Raw genomic sequence first — 22306 nt, 5'->3', positions numbered from 1 at the left:
GATCGATTATTAACGTTTACAAATACCTTAAGTTGTATTACAAAAGTACTTTGAAATGTTTTGGCAAAGTTTAGAGGTAATTTTTGAGATATTTTGTAGTGACTTTGCGCAAATTGGAAGCTGTTTTTTTCTGGATCAACCGCGCCAAATAAATGGACAATTTGGATATATATGGACGGAATTAATCGAACAAAAGGACCATTTGTGATGTTTATGGGACATATTGGAGTGCCAACAAAAGAATCTCGTCAAAGGTAATGCATGTTTTATATTTTATATCTGTGTTTTGAGTTGCGCCTGCAGGGTTGAAATATGCTACTCTCTCTTTGTTGACATTGTGCTATCATCAGATGATAGCATCTTATGCTTTCGCCGAAAAGCCTTTTTGAAATCTGACATGTTGGCTGGATTCACAACGAGTGTAGCTTTAATTTGGTATCTTACATGTGTGATTTAATGAAAGTTTGATTTTATATAATTTTTTTGAATTTGGCGCTCTACATTTTCCCTGGCTATTGGCCAAGTGGGACGCTACCGTCCCGCTATCCCAGAGAGGTTAACCATGAAGAAAACTTTTCCCCCGATGCCTTGAGATGGATGAAATCATACCTTGAAGGCAGAAGAACTCAGTGTGTCAGAGTGAGCAATGAGCCGTCACCCACTCTTAGCTATGATGTGGGCGTGCCCCAAGGGTCAATACTGGGGCCCCTCCTGTTCAGCCTGTACATTAATGATCTGCCTTCTGTCTGTACTGGGTCTGAAGTTCAAATGTATGCAGATGATACAGTGATATATATGCATGCAAAGAGCAAACAACAAGCTGCACAAGAACTCACTACTGTAATGGTCGAGGTTACAAAGTGGCTCAGTGACTCGTGTTTGCATCTCAATGTGAAAAAAACTGTCTGCATGTTCTTCACAAAGAGGGCAACTGATGCTACTGAGCCAGATGCCTATGAGTCATGGGGAAAGCTCCAGGTGGTATCTGATTTTAAGTACCTTGGCATCTTACTTGATTCCATCCTCTCTTTTAAAAAGCAGGTGAAAAAGGTAACTCAAATAACCAAATTCAACCTAGCTCATTTCCGCTTTATACGAAATTGTTTGACTACAGAGGTAGCAAAACTGTACTTCAAATCTATGATACTCTCCCACTTAATAACATACTGCTCGACTAGTTGGGCCCAAGCTTGCTGTACAACATTAAAACCCATTCAGTTGGTCTACAAACAGGCTCTCAAAGTTATTGATAGGAAGCCCAATAGCCATCATCACTGTTACATCCTAAGAAAGCATGAGCTCCTGAGTTGGAAAACTTGTGCAATAAACCGACGCATGTCTTGTATTCAAGATCCCAAATGACCTGGCTCCCCCTCCACAGTACCTTTGTTAAACAGAAAACCCAAACCTATGGCAGCAGATCCACAAGGTCTGCCATGAGAGGTGGCTGTATAGTTCCCTTAAGGAAAAGCACCTTTAGTCAATCTGCTTTCTCTGTGAGAGCTTCCCATGTTTGGAAAACACTGCCATCAGACATACACAACTGCACCACCTATCACACCTTCACAAAAAACATGAAGACATGGCTAAAGAGCAATCAGATTTGTGAACGTAATCCCTAGTTGTGTATTGTCGCTTTCCATGTTGTCTGTTATCTGTAGATTATGAGTTGTGGAAACACTTTGCTGCTTTTATGGATTTTGTGATTTTGTCTTGTTGCTTTTTGTGCTATGTTGCTCTGTCTGTATGCTACATGTTGCTTGTCCTATGTTGCTCTGTGTGTACCCACTGCTGATTGATTGTCTGTATCGTTATTGTAAAGTTAACATAGCTGGCCATATATGGATGTTAAATTTGACTTTATGGGTTGGTTATGTAGGCTTCTTCTAACCCATCGCTTTCTACTACATATAATAATACGATTAAAAGATATCTTTACATTAATATAAATAATTTATAAGTCAAAAAATGGATGTAGCAACTACAGATTGCCCCTTTAAGTCTATCAAATGTGTGCAAGTTTGAGCATGTGTCCATTTATCAGCATGAATTAGATTGAGCAATAAAAGCCCCACTTTTATTCCATAGGCTGGGATCTGTACTATGCAGCTGTTGCAAGAGTGCATTTTTCACTGGCTGTCCACTGGTTTCAAAAACAATGATTGATAGGCAGCTTAAACTTCTTTAATTCAACCATTTTGGGTTCAAATATGATTTGAATGTCATTGAGAAATGAGTGTCACACAATTTTTTTCTCTCGCAAACATCCTTTCTGAATTTAAAAGTAATCCTCGAAGTAATCATCTAGTTTTTCAAAAGTATCTGTAATTTGATTACAGCATTTTTGCTGGTAACGTAACGGATTACAGTTACCATTTTTTGTAACGGATGACATGTAATCCGTTACTTCCCAACCCTGCATGTTATTAATGTTAGCTCTCTGTGTACGTCCAAGGGCCAGCTGTGCTGTCTTGTTCTGAGCCAATTGCAATTTTCCTAAGTCCCTTTTTGTGGCAGCTGACCACACGACTGAACAGTAGTCCATGTGCGACAAAACTAGGGCCTGTAGGACCTGCCTTGTTGATAGTGCTTTTAAGAATTTAGAGCAGCACTTTATTATGGAGAAACTTCTCCCCATCTTAGCTACTGTTGTGTTTTGACCATGACAGTTTACAATCCAGGGTTACTCCAAGCAGTTTAGTTACCTCAACTTGCTCAATTTCCACATTATTTATTACAATATTTAGTTGATGTTTAGGGTTTAGTGAATGATTTGTCCCAAATACAATGCTTTTAGCTTTAGAAATGTCTAGGACTAATTTATTCCTTGCCACCCACTTTGAAACTAACTGCAGCTCTTTGTTAAGTGTTGCAGTCACTGTAGGATCTGACATGTAGTGTTGAGTCATCCACATACATAGACACACTGGCTTTACTCAAATGTCATTAGTAAAGATTGGCATGTCATTAGTAAAGATTGAAAAAGTAAGTGGCCTAGACAGCTGCCCTGGGGAATTCCTGATTCTATCTGGATTATGTTGGAGAGGCTTCCATTAAAGAACACCCTCTGTGTTATGTTAGACAAGTTACTCTTTATCCACAATATAGCACTACACATGTCATTAGTAAAGATTGAAAAAGTAAGTGGCCTAGACAGCTGCCCTGGGGAATTCCTGATTCTACCTGGATTATGTTGGAGAGGCTTCCATTAAAGAACACCCTCTGTGTTCTGTTAGACAGGTAACTCTTTATCCACAATATAGCAGGGGTGTAAAGCCATAACACATATGTTTTTCCAGCAGCAGACTATGATCAATAATGTCAAAAGCCACACTGAAGTCTAACAAAACAACCCCCACAATATTTCTTATCATCAATTTCTCTCAGCCAATCCTGCAAGTGCTGTGCTTGTTGAATGTCCTTTCCCATAAGCGTGCTGAAAGTCTGTTGTCAATTTGTTTACTGTAAAATAGCATTGTATCTGGTCAAACACATTTTTCCCCCTTAAGTTTACTCAGGGTTGGTAACAGGTTGATTGGTCAGCTATTTTTATTTTACTAGGCAGGTCAGTTAAGAACACATTCTTATTTAGAATAACAGCCTAGGAACAGCATATTAACTGCCTTGTTCAGGGGCAGAATGACAGATTTTTACCTTGTCAGCTCAGGGATTTGATCTTGCAACCTTTCAGTTACTAGTCCAACGCTCTAACCACTAGGCTACCTGCCGCCACTTTATTTGAGCCAGTAAAGGGGGCTTTACTATTCTTAGGTAGCAGAATTACTTTTGCTTAATTTGTTGCTGGCATGTCATGCCTAACATGCTGACCAAACCGCACGTGCACGTGTCCGCTTGCGCCAACGCGCGCAAGTTGATTTTATTCACCCACACCAGAAGCGATCAGGACACGCAGGTTGAAATATCAAAACAAACTCTGAACCAATTATATTAATTTGGGGACAAGTCAAAAAGCATTAAACGCTTATAGCAATTTAGCTGGCTAGCTTGCTGTTGCTAGCTAATTTGTCCTGGTATATAAACATTGGGTTGTTTTATCTGAAATGCACAAGGTCCTCTACTCTGACAATTAATCCACAGCTAAAACGGTAAAACAAATTTGTTTCTCGTCATCTCTCCTCCTTCCTTCAGCTTCTTTTTCTTCTTTGGACTTTATATTGCGGTTGGCAACCAACTTTACAGCATTACTACAACCAACCGGAGTGTGGACCTAAGTTCATCTTTCAATCCCACACATGGGTATATGCTCCTAAACACCAATGAGGAGATGAGAGAGGCCGGACTTGCAGCGTGTTGAGCGTCTGGCCACACAGACGCTCGCTGACGTGTGCGAGCAGTGTGGGTGCAATGATTGAATAACACAAATTATCTTTGAAAGTCAGGGTCCTGAAAAAGGGAAGTTTCTTTTTTTGCTGAGTTTACATGTACAGTTGAAGTCGGAAGTTTACATACACCTTAGCCGAATACATTTAAACTCAGTTTTTCACAATTCCTGGCATTTAATCGTAGTAAAAATTCCCTGTTTTAGGTCAGTTAGGATCACCACGTATGTGTACATTTATTTTGCGACGCGAGCGATGTGGTCAGCATGTAAGTTTGCTAATCTTGCCAATGAAAAAATCATTAAAGTAGTTGGCAATATCAGTTGGTTTTGTGATGAATGAGCCATCTGATTCAATGAATGATGGAGCTGAGTTTGCCTTTTCCCCAAAAATTTCATTTAAGGTGCTCCAAAACTTTTTACTATCATTCCTTATGTCATTTGTCTTTGTTTCATAGAGTCGTTTCTTCTTCTTTTTATTCAGTTTAGTCACATGATTTCTCAATTTGCAATATGTTTGCCAATCAGTTGTGTAGCCAGACTTATTTGCTATTCCTTTTGCCCCATCCATCTCAACCGTACAGTTTTTCAATTCCTCATCAATCCATGGGGATTTAACAGTTTTTACAGTCATTTTCTTAATGGGTGTGTGCTTATTAGTAACTGGAATAAGCAATTTCATAAGTGTGTCAAGTGCAGCGTCTGTTTGCTTTTCATTACACACCACCGACCAACAAATATTCTTTACATCAACAACAATAACACGAAACCACTACACAACTTCAGTCTTCTTCACCTGCGAGATCGTCTGAGTCCAGCCATCATGACAGCTAATGAACCTGAGGAGAATTTCTGTCTGTAATAAGGCCCTTTTGTGGGGAACAACTCATTCTGATTGGCTGGGCCTAGCTCGGCCTATGCCCTCCCATGCCCACGTATGGCTGCGCCCTTGCCCAGTCATGTGAAATCCATAGATAAGGGTCTAATGAATTTATTTAAATGGACTAATTTCCTTATATGAACTGTAACTCAGTAAAATCGTTGAAATTGTTGCATGTTGCATTTATATCTTTGTTCAGTATACATTTAATTGTTAGAGAACTACTACCACATATCACTTAAATTGGTACAGGACTCTCAACAACAAATATAGCCACTTCCAAGGCACGCCTTAAAATATGTTACTGAGGCAGTGATTCTTTCTCCTCCCACAATATTTCTCCGCAATGCACCATAATTTACAGTATGCTGCTGTAAATATGTAGCAAAACAGCAGTACAGTACTTTATTGCTGAATTGCATTGAAAATAAAATCAGCAACTGCTAATAGTGAATATTTAACTATGTATTACAGCATACCAACTGATATTTGGTATTATATTTTAATATTCACTTTAAGCCTTAACAAAAGCTTAACTACTACATATCACTTACATTGGTACTGCACTCTCACTAACTAGGTACAATAAATATAGACGCTTACAAGACACATCTGAAAATATGTTAATAAGTAAGAAACAACAATACCATGCATCCACTAGTGTTCAAAAGGTTTTTGGCGCTCCAAACATTTTACTGTATTTGGAATAAGAGTAAATTACTGCCAGCAATTGGCTAGTAAGTTACTGTAGAATTTCAAAACAATGTTAAAAGTATTTCTAAAAGAAAGTATATTACAATGTTATGTGGGGGTACAGCATTCTCACCCACGGGTGTAACAAATATAGTATCTTATAAGCCACACCTTAAAATATGTTCATGAGCCAGAGACTCTTTCCCCGCCTACTAACATTTTCCCACAATGCATCATAATTAATACTGTAAAAAATATATGGTATTTTACTGTGCATTCTAAGGTGTTTTACTGTAGAAATTACAGAAAGGTCTTACGGTGTGCTGTAAAACAAATGTATGGTTCTTTACTGTGCATCGTACGCTAATCTACTGTATTCCGTTTACACAGTATCATACTGTTGATTAATACAGTAAGTTACTGATACAATTACAAAACAAATACAATTACAACTTGCCTTCATTTCATATAGCCGAAAACCTTTAAATGCTATATTTAAACGAACTACTTTAAATATAACATTTAAGGAAAATACATATGCAGACCTGTTAATAGGTTTTTGGCTATATGAAAGTAAGGCAAGTTGTTTCCAAGTAAGCAATAAACAACACTCTGTACATTTTTATGGAAGTTTACAGAAACTATACTGAAACTATACTGAAACGCAGAGATGTGATAGAGAATGTGTAATAATCCTAAATTTGAGGAACTCACGTCTCAGTCATGTAGTTGCAGCTTTTCCTAACATGTACTCTCCTATACGTTTGGGTTTGTTGGCCAGTTTGGCTTTTTGTGTTCTTGTACACATTGTAAAATGTAAGAAACTCACGTCTCAGTCTTGTAGTTGGAGCATCTCTCCAATGGAATCTTCAGAACTCTGTTGTTGAGTCCTACAAACAGTGACCTATCACTGTGAAGGATCTGCAGGTTCAGGATTGGCTCCCGCACCCCAGGGGGGAGGAGCTGGATCTCCTCCAGGTAACACCCCTGAAGGCTCTTATTGGTGGTGGCCAGGGCCTTCAGGATGGTGCCGTATTCTGATTGGAGAAGAGAGGAGGAAGAGGATGATGAGAATTAGTTGGTTTGTACTGTAACAGTCAGGTCATGTGGTTAGGGAAAACTCAGGGTCCTATAATAGGTCAATAGAACGTCCTTTGGATAGACAGCTAGTGAAGGGTGCTTTGATTGATTGATTAATTAATTGGTTGATGATTGATTATTGGGTCTAACCTATTGACCTTGACCTTGACATTTGAACTCTGTGCTGACCTGTGCCGATGTACATGACGTGGTAGAGGGTGTCGTGACCCTGTACGATGTCCACTACCAGCCTGGAGAAGCGCACATCATCCTGCATGACCAAGGGGTCCACAGAGACGGGCTGCACCACGTCGTTCATAAGGTACAGCCGCTGGGCGTCCTGGAGGCTGCGCTCCGTCAGACCATCGTTAGGACCGCCATCGTCATCTATGGTTCCACACTGAGGAGGGGTGGAGGAGCGGTGGGAGAGGCGGGAGGAGTGAGAGGTTTAGTGAGAGTGAGTGAGAGAGAGAGAGCATGAAAAAGAGGGGAAAGAGAGCGAGGGAAAGAGAAAAGAGACACATAATGAAAATGAAAAATGCCTCATGTTCACAGTCATTATTGTTTTGATTAAATTAATACTACATCTCAGGCTGTGGTCATTTCATTCTCATTTTGTCCTTACTACGCTTCAGCTGTGGTCATTTCATTCTCATTTTGTCCTTTAGTAATCACACTTATTCACACCTACAAGATAATGACTGTTACAATATAATGACTGTTACAATGTAATGACTGTTGTTGGGCTAAACAACATCTCTGGATCTGGCACACTACAGCAACAATATGCTCCTTAAATGCCATTCTTAAATACTGGATGACATGAATTGCTTCATAAAGCTACGGTTGCATTCCTTAAATGATGTGGGCTATGTGGTGCATGATCCCTAGTTCTTATATCAAATGCCTCCTGGATGCAGTGTCCTTTCCTCCTGGTTCTGGGGATACACAGGGTGGGCAGGATTACCCTCCAGACCAGCACTAACCTGGAAGTTGGGGATGGGGTTTGGGGTGGGCAGCCAGGTAGAGCGGGGGTTCTCCTGGGAACGGAAGGGCCCGTTGAAGGCCTGGGTGATGGAGCTAAGGTTAAATGCACACACTGCAGATGCTGCTATACTGTTCCTGTAGGACAGACAGAGAAAGGAGAGATAGGAGGGAGGCAGAGGGAGAGTGTGAGGGAGAGAGAGAGAGAGAGAGAGAGAGAGAGAGAGAGAGAGAGAGAGAGAGAGAGAGAGAGAGAGAGAGAGAGAGAGAGAGAGAGAGAGAGAGAGAGAGAGAGAGAGAAGGGGAATGGAGAGAGAGGGGGAGAGGGGAAGAGGGAGTGAGGGAGGGAGAGAGAGAGATAAAGGGGGAGGAGAGAGGGGGGGAGAGGGAGAGAGGGAGAGGGGGAGATGGAGAGGGGGAGAGGGAGAGAGGGAAAGAGGGAGAGAGGGAGTGAGTGAGGGAGAGAGAGAGAGAAGGGGAATGGAGAGAGAGGGGGAGAGGGAGAGAGAGAGAGGGGGAGATGGAGAGGGGGAGAGGGAGAGAGGGAGAGAGGGAAAGAGGGAGTGAGTGAGGGAGTGAGTGAGTGAGTGAGTGAGTGAGTGAGTGAGTGAGTGAGTGAGTGAGTGAGTGAGTGAGTGAGTGAGTGAGTGAGTGAGTGAGTGAGTGAGTGAGTGAGTGAGTGAGTGAGTGAGTGAGTGAGTGAGTGAGTGAGTGAGTGAGAGAGAGAGAGAGAGAGAGAGAGAGAGAGAGAGAGAGAGAGAGAGAGACAGAGCGAGAGACAGAGCGAGAGACAGAGCGAGAGACAGAGCGAGAGACAGAGCGAGAGACAGAGCGAGAGAGAGAGAGAGAGAGAGAGAGAGAGAGAGAGAGAGAGAAGGGGAATGGAGAGAGAGAGAAGGGGAATGGAGAGAGAGGGGGAGAGGGGAAGAGGGAGTGAGGGAGGGAGAGAGAGATAAAGGGGGAGGAGAGAGGGAGGGGGGGAGAGGGAGAGAGGGAGAGGGGGAGATGGAGAGGGGGAGAGGGAGAGAGGGAAAGAGGGAGAGAGGGAGTGAGTGAGGGAGAGAGAGAGAGAAGGGGAATGGAGAGAGAGGGGGAGAGGGAGAGAGAGAGAGGGGGAGATGGAGAGGGGGAGAGGGAGAGAGGGAAAGAGGGAGAGAGGGAGTGAGTGAGGGAGAGAGAGAGGGGGAGGAGAGAGAGGGGGGAGAGGGAGAGGGAAAGAGGGAGATAGGGAGAGTGAGGGGGTAGGTGAGGGAGATAGTGAGGGAGAGAGACAGTGTTACAAAACTCAGTGATGAGAGAAGTTAGTGTTGCCCATATATATCTCTAACTGAGAGGTCAAATTAATCAAATTAATCACTACGTCTGTCTGAAAGTCTCATATTTTACAGATGCATTTAACACACCATCCATCTCTGCTGGAGGCTGTGTCTGTGCTTCACAATCGGCATGAGTGAATTAGGATGCAAACACACACACACAGACACACAAACACACATCCTCCCCAACCCCGGTATGAGGTGAATAAACCCAGTTAACTAGGGCAGTGTTTGGCTGTAACATTGTTTTCCCAGCGATCCTGTGCTCTTCTCCTCAGGACCATAGTATTCTGTGTCTGGGAACTGCCTTCCTTACTTTATATCCTCTTCTGGATAGATACTTCTGCTCCGCTCTGTGTGTGTGAGCGTGCGAGTGCGTGAGTGTGTATGCGAGTTCGTGTGTGTGTGTGTGTGTGTGTGTGTCAGTAGTGATCTACACTGAACAGACTTTACTGTACAATAAACTCTGTGCTCTCCTTTGTGTGGATGCCAGCACACTCATAACTGGGCTGGTGTACTGTAGCACGGAGATGGTGAGGACTACGATACAATAGGGCCCTATAGATTAACTCTCCTGTTATGTTCTTGTTATATAAGTTTACATATCGGTTATGGTCTTGCTACGTTCTGTTCTTGCAGAACGTACAGTTTGTACGCTATATTCCATTCATGCCTTATGTAAGTGTATTGTCCTTATATAAGTGTATTGTCCTTATATAAGTGTATCTAGCAACCATCGTGGAGGTCCAATAAGCTCTGTAGAAATACATTAACACTGTCAGTAGTACCCTGGGGGGTGGCCGATGCCACGAAATGAGTTAAATACAATAACACTGTCAGTTCCGTGGGGGCGAGAGATGCCACAAAATTAGTCAAATAAAATAACACTGTCAGTTCTGTGGGGGCGAGCGATGCCACAAAATGAGCTCAATACAAACAAAGGAGATGGGAAACAGGTGGCTCATTGACTATACTATGAGGAGTAAAAACAGCCTGCAGCAGAATGAACAGCAGCTACTGCAGAGAGAGAGAGAGTGTGTGTATGTGTGTGTATGTGTGTCAGCCTGCAGACTAACAGCAGCTACTGCAGAGAGAGAGAGAGAGAGAGAGTGTGTATGTGTGTGTCAGCCTGCAGACTAACAGCAGCTACTGCAGAGAGAGAGAGTGTGTGTGTATGTGTGTGTCAGCCTGCAGACTAACAGCAGCTACTGCAGAGAGAGAGAGAGAGAGAGAGAGAGAGAGTGTGTATGTGTGTGTATGTGTGTGTATGTGTGTGTCAGCCTGCAGACTAACAGCAGCTACTGCAGAGAGAGAGAGAGAGAGAGAGAGAGAGAGAGAGAGAGAGTGTGTATGTGTGTGTATGTGTGTGTATGTGTGTGTCAGCCTGCAGACTAACAGCAGCTACTGCAGAGAGAGAGAGAGAGAGAGAGAGAGAGAGAGAGAGAGTGTGTATGTGTGTGTATGTGTGTGTATGTGTGTGTCAGCCTGCAGACTAACAGCAGCTACTGCAGAGAGAGAGAGAGTGTGTGTATGTGTGTGTATGTGTGTGTGTATGTGTGTGTATGTGTGTGTATGTGTGTGTATGTGTGTGTGTGTATGTGTATGTGTGTGTCAGCCTGCAGACTAACAGCAGCTTGTTTGCCTTGTTTCAGCTAAGTGTTTCTGCAGTGAGTCTAGGATTCTGCACTGTGGTCAGTGAGTCTAGGATTCTGCACTGTGGTCAGTGAGTCTAGGATTCTGCACCGTGGTCAGTGAGTCTAGGATTCTGCACCGTGGTCAGTGAGTCTAGGATTCTGCACTGTGGTCAGTGAGTCTAGGATTCTGCACTGTGGTCAGTGAGTCTAGGATTCTGCACCGTGGTCAGTGAGTCTAGGATTCTGCACCGTGGTCAGTGAGTCTAGGATTTTGCACCGTGATCAGTGAGTCTAGGATTCTGCACCGTGGTCAGTGAGTCTAGGATTCTGCACCGTGGTCAGTGAGTCTAGGATTCTGCACCGTGGTCAGTGAGTCTAGGATTCTGCGCCGTGGTCAGTGAGTCTAGGATTCTGCGCCGTGGTCAGTGAGTCTAGGATTCTGCGCCGTGGTCAGTGAGTCTAGGATTCTGCACCGTGGTCAGTGAGTCTAGGATTCTGCACCGTGGTCAGTGAGTCTAGGATTCTGCACCGTGGTCAGTGAGTCTAGGATTCTGCACTGTGGTCAGTGAGTCTAGGATTCTGCACTGTGGTCAGTGAGTCTAGGATTCTGCACTGTGGTCAGTGAGTCTAGGATTCTGCACTGTGGTCAGTGAGTCTAGGATTCTGCACCGTGGTCAGTGAGTCTGAGACTTCTGCACTGTGGTCAGTGAGTCTAGGATTCTGCACTGTGGTCAGTGAGTCTAGGATTCTGCACCGTGGTCAGTGAGTCTAGGATTCTGCACTGTGGTCAGTGAGTCTAGGACTTCTGCACCGTGGTCAGTGAGTCTAGGATTCTGCACCGTGGTCAGTGAGTCTAGGATTCTGCACCGTGGTCAGTGAGTCTAGGATTCTGCACCGTGGTCAGTGAGTCTAGGATTCTGCACCGTGGTCAGTGAGTCTAGGACTTCTGCACCGTGGTCAGTGAGTCTAGGATTCTGCACTGTGGTCAGTGAGTCTAGGACTTCTGCACTGTGGTCAGTGAGTCTAGGACTTCTGCACTGTGGTCAGTGAGTCTAGGACTTCTGCACTGTGGTCAGTGAGTCTAGGACTTCTGCACTGTGGTCAGTGAGTCTGAGACTTCTGCACTGTGGTCAGTGAGTCTAGGACTTCTGCACTGTGGTCAGTGAGTCTGAGACTTCTGCACTGTGGTCAGTGAGTCTGAGACTTCTGCACCGTGGTCAGTGAGTCTAGGATTCTGCACCGTGGTCAGTGAGTCTAGGATTCTGCACCGTGGTCAGTGAGTCTAGGATTCTGCACCGTGGTCAGTGAGTCTAGGATTCTGCACCGTGGTCAGTGAGTCTAGGATTCTGCACCGTGGTCGGTGAGTCTAGGATTCTGCACCGTGGTCGGTGAGTCTAGGATTCTGCACCGTGGTCGGTGAGTCTAGGATTCTGCACCGTGGTCGGTGAGTCTAGGATTCTGCACCGTGGTCAGTGAGTCTAGGATTCTGCACCGTGGTCAGTGAGTCTAGGACTTCTGCACTGTGGTCAGTGAGTCTGAGACTTCTGCACTGTGGTCAGTGAGTCTAGGACTTCTGCACTGTGGTCAGTGAGTCTGAGACTTCTGCACTGTGGTCAGTGAGTCTGAGACTTCTGCACTGTGGTCAGTGAGTCTGAGACTTCTGCACTGTGGTCAGTGAGTCTAGGATTCTGCACCGTGGTCAGTGAGTCTAGGATTCTGCACTGTGGTCAGTGAGTCTAGGATTCTGCACCGTGGTCAGTGAGTCTGAGACTTCTGCACTGTGGTCAGTGAGTCTGAGACTTCTGCACTGTGGTCAGTGAGTCTAGGATTCTGCACTGTGGTCAGTGAGTCTAGGATTCTGCACTGTGGTCAGTGAGTCTAGGATTCTGCACCGTGGTCAGTGAGTCTAGGATTCTGCACCGTGGCCAGTGAGTCTAGGATTCTGCACCGTGGTCAGTGAGTCTAGGATTCTGCACCGTGGTCGGTGAGTCTAGGATTCTGCACCGTGGTCGGTGAGTCTAGGATTCTGCACCGTGGTCGGTGAGTCTAGGATTCTGCACCGTGGTCGGTGAGTCTAGGATTCTGCACCGTGGTCGGTGAGTCTAGGATTCTGCACCGTGGTCGGTGAGTCTAGGATTCTGCACCGTGGTCGGTGAGTCTAGGATTCTGCACCGTGGTCGGTGAGTCTAGGATTCTGCACCGTGGTCGGTGAGTCTAGGATTCTGCACCGTGGTCGGTGAGTCTAGGATTCTGCACCGTGGTCAGTGAGTCTAGGATTCTGCACCGTGGTCAGTGAGTCTAGGATTCTGCACCGTGGTCAGTGAGTCTAGGATTCTGCACTGTGGTCAGTGAGTCTAGGATTCTGCACCGTGGTCAGTGAGTCTGACACTACTGCACCGTGATCAGTGAGTTCCTGCCGTGAGTGGACAGTAATCAAACCCAAACTGAGGAAACCAGCTGCAATAACCAATTATCAGGCTGCAGCCGCAGCCACAGAGCTAGACACACCCCCTCCGTGCCTCCCTGACACGGTCGTTTCCCTGGGCCTGCAGACACAGCCACAGAGACAGACACACCCCCTCCCTGACATTGTGGTGTCCCAAGGCCTGTAGTCTGCAGCCAAGAGTTATGTTTTGACCACAGCTGACAAATAAAGTCACACTTGTGCAGCTTAGACAGAAAGCTCTGCTTTACTGTATAAACCTCTGCCCAAGCACAGTGGGGGATATGGGCACTGTTGGTTACTGTTAACATCTAGTTTGTTAATAAAGATTTAGTCTATTTTAAAACCTCACCTTCCTTTCTTTCACACACAGTCCATTCACAATGTGGTATTCTCTCTCTCTCTCTCTCTCTCTCTCTCTCTCTCTCTCTCACACACACACTCTCACACATATATATATATATATGCTGGCAGTGAGCAGGGACGCGGTTTCGGTGTTTTCAATATGTATATATATATTGTTTAGTTGTTTTAAGGTTATCTTTGTCCCAATGTCACTAAGCACATATAAGGGTTGTGTGATAGTTGAGGTGGTTTCTCTCCAGTGTGCAACCAGTGTGTGGGGCCAGTTGCAGTAGCCACTTGTGGAGGGTTGGGGTTTGAAAAACGTATTTGCCGGCATTGTGTAAAGATTCCTGCTGCGTTGGGTTGTTCGGTGGTGTGTAGTCATAAAAGCTCAAAAAGTGGGGGTGTGGCTATCCAAATACCATTGAGAAATGTAACACTGAAGATGATTATTTATTTCTTGCTGGGAACTTTAACTGCACAGTCAGTGATTTAGATAGAAACCACAAAGAACCTCATATTGTAACAATATTGCCTTATTGTAACACATGAACTGTGATATGTGGCGGAGCCAACATGGAGGCACGAGACAGTACACATGGACCCATGTGAGAGAGAACACCATCTCTCTGGCCAGGTTAGATAGGTTTTATTGTACACTGTGTGATGTTTGGAGCCAACATGGAGGTACAAGACAGAACACATGGTCTAATGTGAGAGAGAACACCATCTCTCTGGCCAGGTTAGATAGGTTTTATTGTACACTGTGTGATGTTTGGAGCCAACATGGAGGTACGAGACAGTACACAGGGGCCCATGTAAGAGAGAACACCATCTCTCTGGACAGGTTAGATTGAGGCTCAAAACAATGAAACCTCTGGTCTGTAAATCCAGTGTGATAAAACCCCAGTGGGATGTTCTGATCATTGTTTAATAACAGAGGTGGTGTTCATTAATGCTGTAAAACCCAAAAGCGCATATTGGCATTTTAATATAACTTTATTGAGTGATGCTCACTTCAGGAAATGTTGTAGTTTTTTTCTGGGAGCGGTGGAGGTCTCAAAGGCCAGTTTTGTATCACTTCAACAGTGGTGGGATATAGGGAAAATCCAGATTCAGTACACAATGAATGTCACCAGAGACATCACCAGATCAATGAACGTCCTAGAGTCTTGAAATAGTTCAACTCCTGACGTTGGTTGAGACCACAGGAGATTGAGGCCATACTCAGGCACTCAAGAGACAAAAAGCCGCATTGCCAGACCTGTTGGGCATCATAGCACAGGGGGCATTGCCAGACCTGTTGGGCATCATAGCACAGGGGGCATTGCCAGACCTGTTGGGCATCATAGCACAGGGGGCATTGCCAGACCTGTTGGGCATCATAGCACAGGGGGCATTGGTGAGAAGAAAGTTTCAGGGAATCTCTGAAATGGATCCCTCATCCACATTTTTATTCGGTTTAGAGAAAAAGAATGGACAAAGAATTCATTGCCTGGGCGAAGAATTCATTGCCTCAAATCAGCTGTTGGACAAGAGCTCACTATCCCAAGTGAAATTAGAAAGAGGGGAGCAGAGTTCGATGCTGAGCTCTACAAGTGTGAGTACAAAGAGGATAAAACAGTGACACAGCAGCTCCTTGATGGGATCCCATAGGTGGCTGCGGAAGGTAGAGCTAGAGCAACCATTGTCTTTGCAGGAGCTATACATTGCATTAAAAGGCATGTAAAATGGATGTGCACCAAGCATTGATGGGCTTTACTTTACTTTTTTAAGTATTTTGGGCCATGTTAGGAGAGGATTGGCTAGCAGTAGTTAATGATAGTTTGACCGAAAGTTACTACCGATAAGCTGCAGGAGAGCTGTCCTCACCCATCTGCCAAAAAAGGGTGACACTAGTGAAGAACTGAAGAACTGGAGGCCGGGGACTTTATTGTGCACTGATTATAAGATCCTGTCCACGGCTTTGTCCAGCAGGCTAAGGGAGGTGATGGGGCAAATCATATATACGGACCAGTACTACTGTGTTCCCGGCAGGCAGATAGGGGATAACATTTCCCGGATTCTGGATTTTTTGGACGTCTCTAGGGCTATTGGGTTGGATGCTGGTCTAATTTCAATTGATCAGGAAAAGGCATTTGACCGAGTTGAACATCAATACTTATGACACACTTTTGAGGCATTTGTTTTCAGCTCTGGTTATATTGCCATGATCAGGGTGATATATGGTGACACTGAAAGTGTATTGAAAGTTAACGGTGGCTTGAGTGCTCCTTTTAAAGTGTGTAGAGGTATTAGGCAGGGGTGTTCTTTGTCAGGAATGTTATATGCATCGCTATAGAGCCACTACTAAATAGCATTGAAGGGGTGAACCTTTCAGAGGACATTCCTATTCTTCTCTCAGCCTATGCTGATGATGGAGTTATTTCAGTGAAAAATTAAGCTGAGGTGGATAGTTTGAGTCTCATGGATGATCGGTTTAGGGGAATATCCTCTGCAAAGGTAAATTGGGAAAAAGTTGTGCTTTACAGATTGGGAAATGGTCTGGAGGGATCATGGCTTTGCCAGGGGGGCTGGAAGGGTGTAAGGGAGGTTTTAAGTATCTTGGAGTGTACCTACGGGATGAGGGGACAATGGAAAAAAATTGGAATGGGGTGCTTGAAATGGTAGAAGGGAGGATGAGGAGATGGCGTTGGTTGTTATCTCGTATGTCATACAGGGGGCACACTATTATTGTTAACAATATGGTTGCCTCTGCACTGTGGCACTGGTGTCAAAAGAGGAGGGGGTACAAGGTCTTGTACATCTTGCTAGTAGGGCTGCTGCTTTCCGGTTTCAGTTTATTCAAAGGTTGCTTTATGGCCCGGAAAGGTGGCTGCATGAAGGCTCTGTCAGTAAAAAAAGTGGTTTATGCTTAATAATCACAAGAATAGGGTACAAGATGAAAACAACCCATTTCAAGTCTAGGGATTACACCCAATATCCCAGAGTCAGAAAGAAAGGCGTTATTACTGGATTTGAGAGAGTTGGATGTGGTGAATGGGAAATACTTTTATTTATTTATATATAAATAAAGGGGGTGTGTCAAGGTTTTGAATAAAGATAAATTGAAGAATAGAAAATACACTCATTGGAGGGTAAAACTGGGCATTGGTGACAAGGTAAAGCCAACACAGAGAGCATTGTACAAGCCACCGTTACAAAAGGGCAATGGAGAGTTTTGCATGGCATCATTGCAGTTAATGCTTTTGTATCTGTTATTAACTCAGACGTTGGAGATGGATGTCCTTTTTGTAACATAAGAGATACAATGTTTCATTGTTTTATGGAGTGTGAGAGCATAAAGCCTCTTTTAAATACTGGAGTCTTTGTTTACAGCTGTAGGGGAGATTTTCAATAACACTGTTTTTATTTTGGGGTTTCAATACAGTAAGCAACAGAAAATAAAATGTCAACTGTTCCATGTTATTTTGGGACAAGCTTAGATGTCCATTGTTCTGAGTAGGAAACATAAAATAGACACGGCATATGGGCAGGATGTAAGATGTGTTTTTAAAGGATTAGTCAAAGTCAGAATAAAAGTGGATTTTGAGTTCTTCTCGGCTGTAAAGTACCTCCCATTGTTTGAGGAGAAGTGGGCTTATGAAGGAGCGGTATGTTTTGTGGAGGAGGGGAAACTATTGTTTGTTGATGAAATAAGCTGAACGTATATTTTTGTTTTTTTATTTAATTGAATTTATTTTTAATTAGGAATGACACATTTGTTGTTTAATTTCTGGCCGTGTGGCCGATACGTAAAGCTTATTAAATATCGGTGATACTATCAAGAGCAGTGTGCGGTTTCCTTTTTCCTTCATCTTGTTCAATTGTTGCCATGCACCTGCAAATAAGATTGCTCAGATGTGCGAGTGCCTTTTTGAATTTGTTTAATTTCTGAAAAAGCACAGTGTGCCATTATTTGTGTTAATAATTAAGTATAAAAAAAAGGTTTTATAAAAACTCACTCTCTCTCGCTTTCTATCTCTCCCCATCTCTCTCCCCCTCTCTCTCTTCTCTCTCCCCCTTTCTCTTCTCCCCCCCCTCTCTCTCTCTCTCTCTCCTCCTCTCTCTCTCTCTCCCCCTCTCTCTTCTCCCCCCCCCTCTCTCTCTCTTTCTCCCTCTCTCTCTCCCCCCTCTCTTTTGACTGGCCTGTTCCCTGAGTCCCCTTGGTATTAAAACAGAATCTCTTAAATCACACTCAGCTCACTCCGTATTTATGTCTTGATATGTAGGGGACCAGAGAGGGGGAAAGAGAGGGATGATCGGATGAAGGGAAGAGGGGAGGGTAGAAAGCAGTGCTTGGGGAGGATGAGCCCAGCCGAGGCAGATTTAGATTTTCTTTCTTCTACTCCTTTCACAAAAGGGACAATCATCAGCATAGTGGAGAGCAGAGCAGAGCAACGTCCCAAATGCTACCCTATTCCCTATATAGTGCACAAGTAGTAGTGCACTACTGTATATAGGGAATGCAGTGCCATTTGGGACGTAGCCCAGGGAGGACAGAAAAATATATAATCTGGAGTGCCCTTCATGTTCTCACCAAAACCAGCCAGCCGGTCAGACAGGTTGACACTGTACTGTTCCCTTATGGCTGGCTGATGTTCCCTTATGGCTGGCGGGTGTTCCCCTATGGCTAGCTGGTGTTCCCCTATGGCTGGCGGGTGTTCCCCTATATCTGACTGGTGTTCCCTTATGGCTAGCGGGTGTTCCCTATGTCTGGCGGGTGTTCCCCTATGTCTGACTGATGTTCCCTATGGCTGGCGGGTGTTCCCTATGGCTGGCGGGTGTTCCTCTATGGCTGGCGGATGTTCCCCTATGTCTGGCTGATGTTCCCTTATGGCTGGCTGGTGTTCCCTTATGGCTGGCTGGTGTTCCCCTATGGCTGGCTGATGTTCCCTTATGGCTGGCGGGTGTTCCCATACGGCTGGCGGGTGTTCCCCTACGGCTAGCTGGTGTTCCCCTATGGCTGGCGGGTGTTCCCCTATGTCTGACTGGTGTTCCTCTATGGCTGGCGGGTGTTCCCCTATGTCTGACTGGTGTTCCCTTATGGCTGGCGGGTGTTCCCCTATGGCTGGCGGGTGTTCCCCTATGTCTGACTGGTGTTCCTCTATGGCTGGCGGGTGTTCCCCTATGTCTGACTGGTGTTCCCTTATGGCTAGCGGGTGTTCCCTATGTCTGGCGGGTGTTCCCCTATGTCTGACTGATGTTCCCTATGGCTGGCTGATGTTCCCTATGGCTGGCTGGTGTTCCCTTATGGCTGGCTGATGTTCCCCTATGGTTGGCTGATGTTCCGTATGGTTGGCTGATGTTCCCTTATGGCTGGCGGGTGCTCCCCTATGGCTGGCGGGTGTTCCCCTATGGCTGGCGGGTGTTCCCCTATGGCTGGCGGGTGTTCCCCTATGGCTGGCGGATGTTCCCCTATGGCTGGCGGGTGTTCCTCTATGGCTGGCGGATGTTCCCCTATGTCTGACTGATGGTCCCCTATGGTTGGCTGATGTTCCCTTATGGCTGGCTGGTGGTCCCCTATGGCTGGCTGATGTTCCCTTATGGCTGGCGGGTGTTCCCATACGGCTGGTGGGTGTTCCCCTATGGCTAGCTGGTGTTCCCCTATGGCTGGCGGGTGTTCCTATACGGCTGGCGGGTGTTCCCCTATGTCTGACTGGTGTTCCTCTATGGCTGGCGGGTGTTCCCCTACGTCTGACTGGTGTTCCTCTATGGCTGGCGGGTGTTCCCCTATGTTTGACTGGTGTTCCCTTATGGCTAGCGGGTGTTCCCTATGGCTGGCGGGTGTTCCCCTATGTCTGACAGATGTTCCCTATGTCTGACTGGTGTTCCCTTATGGCTAGCGGGTGTTCCCTATGGCTGGCGGGTGTTCCCCTATGTCTGACTGATGTTCCCTATGGCTGGCTGGTGTTCCCTTATGGCTGGCGGGTGTTCCCATACGGCTGGCGCGTGTTCCCTTATGGCTGGCTGATGTTCCCTTATGGCTGGCTGGTGTTCCCCTATGGCTGGCTGATGTTCCCTATGGTTGGCTGATGTTCCCTTATGGCTGGCGGGTGCTCCCCTATGGCTGGCGGGTGTTCCCCTATGGCTGGCGGGTGTTCCCCTATGGCTGGCGGGTGTTCCCCTATGGCTGGCGGGTGTTCCTCTATGGCTGGTGGGTGTTCCCCTATGTCTGACTGATGTTCCTTATGGTTGGCTGGTGTTCCCATACGGCTGGCGGGTGTTCCCCTATGGCTGGCTGGTGTTCCCCTATGGCTGGCTGGTGTTCCCTATGGTTGGCTGATGTTCCCTTATGGCTGGCTGGTGTTCCCCTATGGCTGGCGGGTGTTCCCCTATGGCTGGCGGGTGTTCCCCTATGGCTGGTGGGTGTTCCCCTATGGCTGGCTGCTGTTCCCCTATGGCTGGCGGGTGTTCCCCTATGGCTGGCGGGTGTTCCCCTATGGCTTGCGGGTGTTCCCCTATGGCTTGCGGGTGTTCCCCTATGGATCGCTTGTGTTCCCCTATGGCTGGCGGGTGTTCCCTTATGGCTGGCGGGTGTTCCCCTATGGCTGGCGGGTGTTCCCCTATGGCTTGCGGGTGTTCCCCTATGGATCGCTTGTGTTCCCTTATGGCTGGCGGGTGTTCCCGTATGGCTGGCTGGTGTTCCCTTATGGCTGGCTGGTGTTCCCCTATGGCTGGCTGGTGTTCCCCTATGGTTGGCTGATGTTCCCTATGGCTGGCGGGTGTTCCCCTATGGCTGGCGAGTGTTGCACTATGGCTGGCGGGTGGTCCCTTATGGCTGGCTGGTGTTCCCGTATGGCTGGCTGGTGTTCCCTTATGGCTGGCTGGTGTTCCCCTATGGCTGGCTGGTGTTCCCCTATGGCTGGCTGGTGTTCCCCTATGGTTGGCTGATGTTCCCTATGGCTGGCTGGTGTTCCCCTATGGCTGGCGGGTGTTCCCCTATGGCTGGCGGGTGTTGCACTATGGCTGGCGGGTGTTGCACTATGGCTGGCGGGTGTTCCCTTATGGCTGGCTGATGTTCCCTATGGCTGGCTGGTGTTCCCCTATGGCTGGCGGGTGTTCCCCTATGGCTGGCGGGTGTTGCACTATGGCTGGCGGGTGTTCCCTTATGGCTGGCTGATGTTCCCATACGGCTGGCTGGTGTTCCCATATGGCTGGCGGGTGTTCCCCTAAGGCTGGCTGGTGTTACCCTATGGCTGGCTGGTGTTGCACTATGGCTGGCGGGTGTTCCCTTATGGCTGGCTGATGTTCCCTATGGCTGGCTGGTGTTCCCCTATGGCTGGCGGGTGTTCCCCTATGGCTGGCGGGTGTTGCACTATGGCTGGCTGATGTTCCCATACGGCTGGCTGATGTTCCCATATGGCTGGCGGGTGTTCCCAAGTGGCTGGCTGGTGTTCCCTTATGGCTGGCTGGTGTTCCCTTATGGCTGGCTGGTATTCCCTATGGCTGGCTGGTGTTCCGCCATGGCTGGCGGGTGTTGCCCTATGGCTGGCTGGTGTTCCCCTATGGCTGGCTGGTGTTCCCCTATGGCTGGCTGGTGTGCCCCTATGGCTGGCTGGTGTTCCTCTATGGCCAGTGTTATGGGAGTAAAAGGCTGATGTCCTCAACCACACCAGCCAGCCAGTCGGACAGATGAGCTTCAATGCCATACAACTCTCCTTCCGTTGCCTCCAACTGCTCTTAAATGCAAACAAAACAAAATGCATGCTCGTCAACCGATCGCTGCCCACACCTACCCATCCGTCCAGCATCACTACTCTGGACGGTTCTGACTTAGAATATGTGGACAACTGCAAATACCTAGGTGTCTGGTTAGACTGTAAACTGTCCTTCCAGACTCACATCAAACATCTCCAATCCAAAGTTAAATCTAGAATTGGCTTCCTATTTCGCAACAAAGCATCCTTCTCTCATGCTGCCAAACATACCCTTGTAAAACTGACCATCCTACCGATCCTCAACTTCGGCGATGTCATTTACAAAATAGCCTCCAATACCCTACTCAATAAATTGGATGCAGTCTATCACAGTGCCATCCGTTTTGTCACCAAAGCCCTATATACTACCCACCACTGCGACCTGTACGCTCTCGTTGGCTGGCCCTCGCTTCATACTCGTCGCCAAACCCACTGGCTCCAGGTCATCTACAAGACCCTGCTAGGTAAAGTCCCCCCTTATCTCAGCTCACTGGTCACCATAGCAGCACCCACCTGTAGCACACGCTCCAGCAGGTACTATATCTCTCTGGTCACCCCCAAAACCAATTCTTCCTGGGCCGCCTCTCCTTCCAGTTCTCTGCTGCCAATGACTGGAATGAACTACAAAAATCTCTGACACTGGAAACACTTATCTCCCTCACTAGCTTTAAGCACCAGCTGTCAGAGCAGCTCACAGATTACTGCACCTGTACATAGCCCATCTATAATTTAGCCCAAACAACTACCTCTCCCCCTACTGTATTTATTTATTTTGCTCCTTTGCACCCCATTATTTCTATCTCTACTTTGCACATTCTTCCACTGCAAATCTACCATTCCAGTGTTTTACTTG

At 46.4% G+C, this 22306-nt stretch overlaps 1 protein-coding gene across 7 annotated transcripts in view; it reads right to left on the bottom strand.

Annotated features, from left to right (window-relative positions):
* sema5ba (sema domain, seven thrombospondin repeats (type 1 and type 1-like), transmembrane domain (TM) and short cytoplasmic domain, (semaphorin) 5Ba) overlaps positions 1-22306 on the bottom strand; it is a 296903-nt gene that overhangs the window by 57376 nt on the left and 217221 nt on the right. For all 7 annotated transcript variants that reach the window (XM_071341852.1, XM_071341856.1, XM_071341857.1 and 4 more), the window contains 3 exons: positions 7979-8114; positions 7182-7392; positions 6742-6949 (listed from right to left, as the gene is read on the bottom strand). In XM_071341852.1, coding sequence (XP_071197953.1) covers positions 6742-6949; positions 7182-7392; positions 7979-8114 — 555 coding nt within the window. The remainder of the gene's footprint in view (positions 1-6741; positions 6950-7181; positions 7393-7978; positions 8115-22306) is intronic.

Source organism: Salvelinus alpinus, chromosome 14, assembly GCF_045679555.1.
Source record: "Salvelinus alpinus chromosome 14, SLU_Salpinus.1, whole genome shotgun sequence".
Lineage (NCBI taxonomy): Eukaryota > Metazoa > Chordata > Actinopteri > Salmoniformes > Salmonidae > Salvelinus > Salvelinus alpinus.
This window is presented reverse-complemented; position numbering and strand designations above follow the sequence as displayed.